The sequence below is a fragment of the Nyctibius grandis genome, chromosome 7, assembly GCF_013368605.1.
Source record: "Nyctibius grandis isolate bNycGra1 chromosome 7, bNycGra1.pri, whole genome shotgun sequence".
Classification (NCBI taxonomy): Eukaryota; Metazoa; Chordata; class Aves; order Nyctibiiformes; family Nyctibiidae; genus Nyctibius; species Nyctibius grandis.
Genome location: NC_090664.1, coordinates 49,098,034 through 49,110,396, shown reverse-complemented (window position 1 = coordinate 49,110,396; position 12,363 = coordinate 49,098,034). Strand labels below are relative to the sequence as shown.

At 37.6% G+C, this 12,363-nt stretch overlaps 1 protein-coding gene across 1 annotated transcript in view; it reads right to left on the bottom strand.

Annotated features, from left to right (window-relative positions):
* The window catches only part of PTPRN2 (protein tyrosine phosphatase receptor type N2), a 698,861-nt gene that overhangs the window by 425,172 nt on the left and 261,326 nt on the right, over positions 1-12,363 (bottom strand). Inside the window, exons 6-7 of the mRNA XM_068404529.1 lie at positions 7,725-8,204; positions 7,294-7,297 (exon numbers count right to left, since the gene is read on the bottom strand). Of these exons, the coding sequence (XP_068260630.1) occupies positions 7,294-7,297; positions 7,725-8,204 (484 nt within the window). The remainder of the gene's footprint in view (positions 1-7,293; positions 7,298-7,724; positions 8,205-12,363) is intronic.

The window sequence follows — 12,363 nt, the reverse complement described above, 5'->3', positions numbered from 1 at the left end:
TTTGCAAGGTAAATAGCCATATAGAGTTCTGGAAAAAAAAAAAAAAGACATGTTGTCTTTCAATCAAAAATCTCATCTTCAATTAGAAGTAGATATGGATATATGTCCATTACATACATGGATATGTAATGGACAAACCTTCTAAATTGTATCGATTTCTCTTGGAAAATACACATTTTGTCAAAAGTGAACTTTACTGTTTTGGTTTGTCACCTATGAATGTTTTATCAGATGTATTGAGGAAAGAAATGTTAAGATGGCTTTCCAGGCCAGGAAAAGCAAATGAACAAAAAAACAAAACCAAAACAACCTTGATGTGAAAAAGGTTTTGAAAATGAGGAAATTCAAGGACAATAGACATTAAAGGTGAGTTAGAAGACGTAGCATAACAGCACTTCAGGGAAGGTACTTTTCTGACTGTGCATACCCTTCAGTACCATTCTGTATAACCCTGCAAAACTCAGCCGAATGTCCTTTGGAGTATGAGACATTAAATGTAGGGCTTACTCTTGCATACCAAAACCATTTTCAGTCACGTCCCTGTTCTGCTTATTCATGCTGATCAGGAATGTAGCATACATATGCATATGTATACAAGCAAGAAAACTCACATAGGTAGTATTGTATAAGAAGAGGAAGATATGGACTGCTTTTAAATCTCTGTAGAATGTATGAATTTATATATAAGCAGTTTGAAGGCAACATCCAACTTTTTTTCTTATAGTAACATTCTCCCTGTTAAGCCCTGTGGTTGGACATGCTTGTCATCATCTGTAAACAAGACTTTGGGACCACGCTGCAAGCTTTCAGGCTCACATAAAGGTAAATTAAAAAGTTACTGTGCAAAGGGGAAAACACTACCAGAAAAAGGGGCTAATGAGAAGGTTTCTTCTCTCACAGCAAAGGAAGAAGCAGTTGTTAAGAGACTAGGAAAGAAGAAGTAGTTGGAGACTCTTCTGCTCCAGGGAAGAGGCAGTAGAACATCTGCACTTTTGCAGGGAGATACGAATCAAGGATTATTTGTCATTGAGAAAAGAGACCAAGACCTTGGACACAACTGTCACTTTTTGGACCCCACAGTGTTAGCTGAAGAGGTTAGAGTCTGCAGCTGACCATCAGCTTCTCAATGCCATCTCAAGGCAGAGACTAATTTCCTCCAACCTGCCCCATAATTCACCAACTAAACTAATGCCTTTTCCCCTAAACTGATTAGTCAATATAAACGAAGATAAATTAAGCAGTTTAAATAGTAGGCTTACTGTGAGTCAAAGAGGAAGACACACAGAGAAGGTGGTTCTTTGATTCACTTTCTTTTCCAGATTAAAAGGATACACCTTTTCAATAATCCACCATGATTATATTACAAAATTCTACCGATTTAATTATAAAATTCAGCTGAGGTTGTATGCCATGAATTTTTGAAATTTACTTACAAAAGAACAGTTTTAAACACACTTAAGTGCAACTATCAATAAAAAAGGTTAAATCTATGATGCTGTTTCAAACTGTGTCAGCCAGCAAAGATTATGGTACCACACTGAAACAGCAGAGTGCTTTGTATAGGAAAGCAGATGTTCAGAAACAAGAGTTAAAGACTTAATCACATGCCCTATGCCAAACTCTCTGGGCCAAGATATTTAGAGGCAGCAAAATTAGGACTGAAGTTTGATGGAAGCTGAGTGACACTGAGTGTCACAGAAAACACTGAATACTTTCCTTTCCATGTTTCATTGTATTGTATCCATCCCATGTTATGAATTTAATAATATAGTAAAAACATAATGACCAAATGATGTTGTTTAGGAAGGTAATCAACAAATTGAGCAAACTGATCCAAACTGCAATAAAAGTTTACACTAGACTTGATCACACTGAATTCAATAAACTTTTTCAAGCAGCACAACAGCTGCCTGGAAGATGGCCATTAGGAGAAGATATTAGAACAGCAATGCTGTAGGAAATACCAGCACTGCCAGATTACCGCAGAAGCCTTGTGTCTGCTTTGGTATCATTTCTATTCTTATGTTTTATAGAACTGTTGGACAATAACCTGACAGAAAAACCTAAATTATTGAAGCAGAGCTAATAAAGTCAGCAAAGAAAACACAGAATATATGTCAGTTCCAAATCAAAACTAAAACTTTGCAACTAAATGTATAAAGACACATTGCAAGGCACATCACAGTAGGAACAAGTGTTCTTGGAACACTGTTTGATTACCTGACATCAGTGCATCTACAAAAGAATGAAAACTCTGATGACTTCACTGACTTTCCTTTTCAAAAGTTTTTGCCATTTATGCATTGATATGAATAACCCACGATGTGCAGCAGCTAACAATCTCTGAATGAGATTTTGGAGGTTTTGGCAATCATCTGGAATAATATTCACAAATGTTCATAATAATTTTTAGTTCAGATCAGGAATCCACCTCTGTATTTCTAAGACTCTTGTGTGGAATGGTCTTAGAAAACATATATGCCAAGAATGAAGGGTTTCTAGGTCACACAAACATCATTCATTAACATTCAGTTTTAGGCAAAAGAAGAGAGAACATGCCCAAAACAGCCAGCTGGTTAGAGCCCTGAACATAAGTTTCCCCCAGTCCAGATGAGTTTCCTAACTATTAAATGATACTGACTGCTTCAGGATCACTTACTCACCTACAATATTTTTAAAGCATTTTTTATTTGTTCAACTTCAGAACAGAGATGAAATTTCTTTTCCCTTGACTTAGAACCCCTGCTTTCTGGCCGTAACACATTGAGAAGAATGTCATTCAGTTACTGTGATTTTCAAGCTATCAGGAAACACCTTACCAAGAAGCTGGATTTATGAAAACAGTTCAAAAGCACTTATATATCTAGTAGCACTATTTTTCGAAAATTTAGACTGAGATTCTCAATTTACTCAGTGCTAATGTTAATTAGAGTCCTGAAAGTTTATCTATTTTCTGATTATGGGACAAAGATTCTTAAAATAGATCAAGAGTGGTCAGTAATACCAGGATGTTTTTGGCAAAATGCATAGGGAGAGCTTTCAAGCAAATTCCAGCAAAGAGAACTGCATAAAAGCAATTGTGCCATTGAATAAAAGTTATACAAACTATATTCTTTCATTTAAGATAAAAAAACCTATTTCAAAATACAGGAATTCAGTAGCAGAGTCAAGTCCAAAGCAGCTCAAAATTCTGATTTGAAAAATCAGCAACCTGAGGTTTCCAAGCTGAAAGTAAGTTTTGAGCCTCAGAAAAATAATTTTCATCTGCATTTGCCTGTTTAATTTTATTTAAGGTAGCCACTGGCCATTCCATCAATATTGAAGACCAAGAATTAAGAATTATATTTATTATTAAGAATTATATTTATTATAATTAAGAATTATATTTCTTATAAAAGAATTATATTTCAGGACATATATAATTAAAAGAGATATATTAAGGTAGCACTATGAGATTTTTATTTCAGTTGTTTCACAGCCAGCTGTCAAGACCAACCACTGAGCTACTCAACAACACGCAGTAATATAGCCTTGACATTTCCATTCAATTTAATTTTTTTCCAAACTAACTTTTCTCTGGACCTATCATCTTTGCCAAGTCTTATCTCTCCAGTCCACTTCCACAGGTTCATAGTCAACAACAAAGCAGTCTCAATCTCAAACAAAGTGGAAATGGGGGAATGGAGTGAGGAATCACATGAGAAAATGAGTGGTCATATGCCCTACTCCAGATAATACTAACAGGCTCACTGCAGGTCCTCTTGGTTCATTAAATAAACCCATTATGGAGGAGCCTCCTGCTCCTCTGATATTGCTGTTCCTGTCCTGGTCAATGCCACCTGGACACAGTTCATAAAACGAACTCCTAAACACAGACTTGTACCAACGTAAGTAAAACTTAGGTGTTATATGCTATCCTTACTGAACAACTAAAAGTATGACTTAGAATGCCAAGGACTGAAGGCGATAACCAAAGCTAGCAAGAGGAACATCATGTTTTTCAGTATAGTGGAACAGTCACCAAAATGTCTATAACAGCCTGGTGAAATAGAGGTCTACATAAAGAGTCTTGCTAACTTCATGTGGTAACTGATGTGATGTTAATACATGTCCACTTCTTATTATGGGACTTGTCTGTGTTCATATATGGTTGCAGATGATTGGATAAGGCTGATATACAAATAAATATCAGTGCATCCTTTTACAAACACCTTTGTGTAATTTCAAGGAATTATTATGGATTTCTTAAAATCAGAAAACACTGTTGGAAAAAGATCAAAAAGCAGGTGGATACTGCAATTGCACATCATTTAAGGAGCATATGTACTCAAACATGCACCTGTACCTGTGCACAGCCTATATACTCTTCCACTGACCTCTTCTAAGCAGAATCGTCTATGCTCAGCCATGTTTCACAGGGCGTGTACTGCAAACCAGATTTCTCCCTTAGCTCCACCTTCTGAACTCAGGAAGGCAAGTTGCCTTTCACAGCTACTATGGTATGGTATCATGGCAGTAAAGGCACATATATCTTAGATGATGTAATTTTTAATATCAGCTTCACCAGAAGAATTCCCCTAGTAGGTAACAGTAGCATCTTAGCAAGGGAAAACGGCCTTTTATCGTACAGCATACAAATCACACTCTGTACTCTGTTGCCACAACTACAAAAGCCAGCTTGCCTCTCAACCGAATGGTACAGCAGCAGTAGCCTTGCTAGCAGTCCCACAGGGTGATCTGTCTTCTACCCCGTCACCCTACTGACCACGTATTAGCTGTACTCAGCAGCTGAGCGCCATGTGGATTGGTGACCACAGCTTTGCAAGACAGAGGGCATACAAAAATATCTTTTCTCAATAAACATGGAAGTTTGTTATTTTTTGAGAAAAAAGACATCTGAATTACTAATTTTGTGACCTTTCCAAAGCAACGGAGAGATGCATTTTGTAATATTTAATACACCAAAAATGAGTAGACTAGAATAAATCACTTAAAACTGAGCCAAATTCTAAATATGGCTGGTGCAGAAGACAGATAAACGGTTCCGTTATTGCACAGTGACTACAAAGGGAGTGCCCACACACATCATGCTACTCCTAGAGGTAAGAGTTTCCAAATCTGATAGAAAAATATATCCACATTTCCTGCTCTTGTATTTCTCCCTCAGGGTGCCTTGTTAGCTAAGTTACCTGCCACTGTTTTGCAGCAATTCTCAGTGCTAATCTGCTCAGTACCTTCTGGATTGTTCTCCCAGTCAAGTTCCTTTGTCTAATCCTGTATCAGAGGCAGGAGAAAAGTGAGCTCATGTGACTGCACCCCATGCTTTCCAGTTTTTGAACAGTTCTGTGGTTTAGAGAGTGTGAGAGACAAACAACTTCCAAGCATACAAAATTCATGAAGCACCAGAGAGACTGGAGAAAGTTTAAAAGCAGAAAGAGACGGCATGGTCAGCCCGCCAAATCTGAATCCAAACCATCATCACTCCGACGGACAGCATTCTAAATAACAAATACTCTGGGGTCTGTCCTCACCGCTTCCTTATAAGACTATTAAGTGGCTCAAAAATACAAAGGAAACCATATTATTTCCTACTCAAATGATTCATAATTTTATGTCTATGCAACATTTAAAAGCTAATGCAATGGAAGAAGTTCCTACGGGCATATTATGGATGTGAAGTCAAAGCAGTACAACCCAATGAATTGTGAAACATATTATTCCCTCTAAGTGTTAAGCATTTTTTTCCCAGCTGACTCCTACCAGGAAAGGTGAAGTGGAACAGCTGGAGGATAATGAAACCAGCATGTGCCTAGTTTGTTTTGAGTCTAGCAACAAAATTGTCTAACCTGTGCAAGAGACTTACAGTGCCACCTGGATTTGATTTTACATTATAGTTTGTTCCTTGAAACCTATTATCTCTGGGCACCATACCAAAAATACTTTCATTTCTGAGCATCCTTTAGATTGCAAGCATTATCTTTCCTGTGCTGCAACTTTGGCATTTATGTGTGTTCTGCTGTTTGTTTGTTTGCTTGTTTTTTTAAAAAAAAAAACAAACCAACAAACCAACAAATCCAAGAATGTTAGACTTTATGGATGATAATAACTACAGAAGGGATTCAAAGGAACCCTCTTACATATCACCAAATCCATAGGGAAAGTGGTGACTACAGTGTAACAGATGCTAGTGCTTGGCAATGGCTGAGGATCAATTCTTTCATTTTTCAGGCATTCTGAGCCACTGGAATAACGTCAATACCTAGATTAGTTTAAAGAAACAATGAAGTAAAGGAGAGTTATTTTCTAAACTCTACCTGATCCCCAGCCATGATGTGAAGACCCATCTCGTCTTACAAAGCAGCACTTAAAATGTATCACAGTATCCCGTGAGATGTTACACTCCATCTTAATTTAAATATTTGTCAAACTATCACATACAAAACAAATCAAGATCTGGTCATAGTTAAGCAGCATTAGCAAAAAAAAAAAGATAAAAATCCAGCAAATGGGTTGCTTGTTATGGAATGTCCAGCCAAAAGCAGCTGAAACCCCACCTTCTTGTATTGCACTGTGTCGACCTATCCAAATAATTGACAGAGTCCTCCCCTCTCTGTGTTCTGCATCAGAATTTACGTGAGTGTTAATTTGTGTGTCTAACTTTGAATTTAACCCATGGTCTTTGAATTTCTAGTTAAATACAGAGCAATGGAACGAAACCAGACATTTTTATATTACCTATAGAGTGTGGGATGCATGCATAAAAACAGATCTGACAGCAAAGATATATCCATAATTACATGTTGTTTGTAAAATGCTTTGAAAATATAACAAGTTATATAAATGCTACGTCTTACTGAGTGCCGTATATTCCTGCATGCATATGGAAGGTGGGTTGAAGAATGTGGGTAGATGTTTGCAGGGAAAGAGTAGCTAGAATAGTGAGCATTATTACTGTGAGCATTATGGTAGAAAGATATAAATATGCCAATAGGAGATCACAGAGTCATAGAATCGTTTTGGTTGGAAAAGACCTTTAAGATCATCAAGTCCAACCATTAACCTACCACTGCCAAGCCCACCACTAAACCATGTCCCTAAGCACCACATCTACACGTCTTATAAATACCTCCAGGGATGGTGACTCCACCACTTCCCTGGGCAGCCTGTTCCAATGCTTGATAACCCTTTCAGTGAAGAAGTTTTTCCTGATATCCAATCTAAATCTCCCCTGGCACAACTTGAGGCCGTTTCCTCTCATCCTACCATTTGTTACCTGGGAGAAGACACTAACACCCACCTTGCTACAACCTCCTTTCAGGTAGCTGTAGAGAGCGATAAGGTCTCCCCTCAGCCTCCTTTTCTCCAGACCAAACAACCCCAGTTCCCTCAGCCACTCCTCACAAGGCTCGTGCTCCAGACCCTTCACCAGCTTCGTTGTCTTTTTCGGACTCACTCCAGCACCTCAATGTCTTTCTTGTAGTGAGGGGCACAAAACTGCACACAGTATTGGAGATGCAACCTCACCAGTGCCGAGTACAGGGGGACAATCAATTCCCTAGTCCTTCTAGCCACACTATTTCTGATACAAGCCAGGATGCTATAGCTATATCAGAATCCAGGAGACATATCAGAATGTCTATTTTTCTTTTCTTTTTTTTTTTTCTCAAAAATGCTCAGTGAACATGAGAGAAACTTCAGATACGTTAAAATAAGTAAATATCAACTTTACCATCCACTACACTCAGAGGGTCCTTTGGATCATCCTGGGAAGCAGATTTATGATTCAGCATCTCAGGGGTTGGCCCCAACACTCCAGACACAGGTTTTGGCTGGAACAGCTTCTTCATTTTAAAATCTTCTGCTTTTCCATTGGCAAACGTTCCATCAAAAGGACTGACTTGCGAAGAGTAGAATCTATCAGCATAAATGTGAGACCCTTTAGTCCTGCTGTGAGAGCTTTTACCATTGCTTTGCGCTGACAAGTTCTGAGTGATGTACGTATGCAGTGCAGCCATCAGAGTCTTTTGGTCAAGCCCCATTTCTGACTCTGGGGAGAACTTGTCTGGCTGAGGCTGGCTGAAGGTCCTCCCATGGAGATTTTCAGCATGCTGTTGATGGGGTGTTGATGCATGGGCCAAAGGAGGTGCTCTTTCTTTGGGTTTTTGCATCATGTAGTATCTGATAGGATCATTATAGACGTGGCTCTAGAGAGAGTAGAAGGTGGAAAAAAGGACTGGGTCATTATCAGTCCGTAATTTTTGTTATGCAGGCATCATAGGCATAACCCTTAGTATTTTACCAATCAGGAGAACAATAATTACGGTCTGTAATGCGCAGGTAGACTGCAAACCTCAAACTGGTAAGTTTGCTTTAAAGAGATGCTATCACTTTAGTACTAATTTTGTGAAACAGTTTATTAGATTATTAAAAAGAAAGAAATTAGAGAGAGAATGATAAAATCCAAACTTGATGTTAACAATGTATGCACCATTTACACTCAGCTGGACAAAGAAAATTTAATAAAGCCACTTTCCCTCCATTTTTTACTAGACTTCTAAGAATAACTTTCCCCCCCCCCCCCCCCAGGTTATTTAACAAAAATTGGCAAGTCAAAAAAAAAAGCCCATTTTCTAAAGAACGCTGAGAAAACAAAACAATTCTTTTGTATATATAAAATACTTTTTTCAATTGAAAAAATCAAAGATTTCACTGATCTTTGAATTCTTCACTAAATTAAATCTCTAATTAATATGTCTTTTGAGAGTGTAAACAAATGCAAAAACAGATATTAAATTGGTTTTGAATTCCTTGATGATTTTTAAGTAAAACAACTCAGCAAATTAAACAAGAATGTATCAAATGTTTAAATTATGCTAAAATCATGTTTTCATTGAAAAACCGCTGGGGAAAAAAGTGGAAAATTTGGGCTGGCACTGGGTTTTTCTATTCTTAGTTTCAGATTTTCAAGGATGCATCAATTGGGTATCTAGCACTCCAACACAACATCTGTTTGCATTGACTTTTTTTTTTATGATGAAATTCAGTTTTGAGGAACAATTCCACATTCCCCTTAAGTACTTTAAACTTCTATCCAGCATAGAAAAAAATAAACTCATTAATTAGTATTACATTTACTATAATTTAATCCCAGATACATTTTTTGTTATGGTCACAACCTGAAGGCAGGATTTTTTGTTTTTAACAAACTGGTTTCACCCGCCCAAATAATTTCAGCAAAGGCCTGTTCCTTCACTTCCTGCTAAATACAAATTCAAACTGAGAGAATTACTTATATTCAGAATTATTCCAATTAGATTCTTTGTTAATAATTCCTTCAGGACACTTTGCTGAAGTTGCATCCCATACTGTATGTATGTTGAAGAACGGGTGCTGCTTCTCAGCTGTGGTTTCTTGTAACCTCTCATACAAACTACATTACAATGTGGGAAACTTAGGGCAGGGATTATTTCAGCTCTCACTCCTATAAATTATAGTGGATCACTGGTGTCCCTGTGCACTGATAGTGTAATGGTTTAGGACAGAAAGAGCGGCAAAATACGTATAGAGTGCAGAGACTAATTAGTAGAATTCAGCCAGGAAAATGATTATTTATATATTTCCTAAGGGACTTTGAAAAGGCAAAATAAGTAAGGCTGATAAGCTATTCTAGAGATGAATAAAAACTTTTTGATTTTATCTAGTTCTCTATTTATGGACAATAATTTTGCTCTCCATCTGAACAATTTAATTTCTTCTGATAACAGTCAGTTAATTTTATATTATATATTCATAACCCTTGCTTTCCAAGAGGGTTATCCTCCCCCAAGAAATGACTGAAGAGGTTTAATCCATAATTCCATATCATGATTTGTAGATTTATGGCTTATGCAACTTTATTACAGAAAAAAGGCACTTTGGCTTCTTTGGCTTGTGATCCACCAACACAAGGCTTTTGACTTCTGCAGGTGGTCTTTAACATAGAAACATGCTTTGTTAATGTCAAGAAATTGGGCTAGAGTAAGAGAGTGTCAAAGAATACAGAGCTAGAGATCAAGCAGCTTTGTGTATGAAATATTTTAATGTCCCCCGGGAACTGTATCAGAGAACAGCAATGTAGCTCCGGTTCAGTGCACCAGCTTCAGGGTATGCACTGCTCTGATCAACACCAAGAGGGGAGCCAGTTGTCAAAATACAAGTTGAACGCTGTTTACATACTCAATAGCAAATCCTAGATGTGAAAAACTGTTAGTCATATGTATTTATCTCTAAATTTCATGGGTCTTTGCATGGAGTAATTAAGTGTTTAATGATACTCACTCCCTAGAAGGAGCTGCAGACGATGACACAAACCAGTCCCAGACACACCAAGTAGTTTACAGATAATTTGCATAAACTGTCGTCTCCCTTTCCCACCCCTGTACTCCCTACCTTGCCACCTTTTGGAGGACCTTCTGGGGACAAAGGAAGGAAGAACAGGGAGGTGGGAAACTGAGAAACATGATGGAGGGAAGAGGACATTCCCTGTCCAGCCATGGAAAGACATTAACTGAGCTCAATCCAGCTTGTGTAACTATACCTTAATTCATACCTCTCTCTTAGATCCAGCTGCCTCTTTTCCCTCTAAAGCTTTACTAATAAATCAAGTCTTAGGGGGAGCAAAACTGCTAGACACTCTCAAACCACTTGTGAAAGATTAGGGTCAGGAGATGTGGTCTGGCTTTTGATGAGCTATTTAACAAGTCCAAATATCCTTTAACATTAAAGGACCTGTGACTTCCTGCTCTTGCAGACAGCAAGCGCATCAAGAAAGAAAACACAACAAAAACACCAAGCGATTGTACACAAATTGGATATAAGTAGGTGCCACTCCTGGGCTCAGAGCTGCTGCTCTATCAAGAAGGGGCAGCCTCTCAGCAGCTTGACAGGTCACACTTCAGGTAGTAAGGGATGAAATATTAAAAGTTCTAATTAAAGTACAGCACCAACAGCTCAGCTGTCTTCACAGTGCACTCAGATACCAGCCCATCTGATGTAGCTTAGTCTGACTTAATTAAAGGGGTCTCACAGCTATATAGCAATCCTCAACTTGGAGGAAAAAAAAATCCCCTTCCTCACCCCATCATCTCAAACAAAACACAGAACCAAAAATATATATGCCAATTGAAATATACAAGGTGAAATCCAAGTAAAATTGCAGCACAGATAAATACCACCCTAGACTATGGGATTGTGCTAAGTCACATGGGAAAAAAACCATGCATTTTTTACAGAAAAAAAAGATAGGAGAAAATACCTGTTATATGTACTTTAGAATCCAGTGACAGTTTACGTCTTAAGCTATTAACAATTGCAGAGCACTGTGATAATCTTATTTGAAGTGTTTTTGCAGTCTAACCTCCTGAACATGGACATTGGTAGTTTGATTTGCTCCAAAGTTAAATGGCATAATCCATGGTCAGTGAAAAGAAGAAACTGTAAATTCTGTTGTTGGTGCCTTTGGAGAAGCTGCTAACATTATGGAGAAGCAGAAGGTAACAGGGCGCAGGAAAAATTTAAAAAGAAAATTAATTTCTAGATTGATTAAACTGGATATATATACAGTACTTTCAGTAATTGCAAAAAAAAAAGACAATAAATGAAATGTGCAGAACTAAGAAAGAATACTGTAGTTACTACATAGCTGGTTTGTACTGAACAGGGTTAGAAGATGGGTCCCTATTACTATCAGAAATATTTTTCTTTTTTTAATAGATAAGGTACTGTTCAATTATCTCATGTCACTGATACAGCACCTTTAAAAAGTACTCTGAATTGCTAAAAACCTGAGTTCCAAAAAAAAATCTTATTTCTCCACAAGATTTTCCTCTTCTTCACCACCTTTCAAATAAGCTATCTCAATAATTCACACATTATCAAAAAACCCCCCACATCAACCTTTCTGAAGATGGAATTGTTAGGGCAATGTCTTGTATGGTTTAGGTATGTAAGGAACCGACATTTTCTGCATGAAAGTTCACAGAAGGGCACATTAAATTACACCCTGCAGAGGCACTGAGCAATATTCTACGGACTACATGTTTTCTTAAAAAAAATTAAAAAGGGCGCAGGATTAGATACATACGGCCCAAGGCTGTTCAATTTACCCACTAAGGGGTAGACTGATTTGAATATTTTGCCCAAGTGCAGGAAGAATGGAATTAAATTTGTGACTAAATACTTCCTTTCTTGAGGCTGCCTTTGCTAAATCTTGAAGGCATACAGAGCTAACAAAAAAACACTTAGGAATGCATAAAGAAGAAATCTTCCTCCCTAAATTTCACCTAGCTTTTTCTGTTTGATGCATTCTCAGATATTAATTCATGT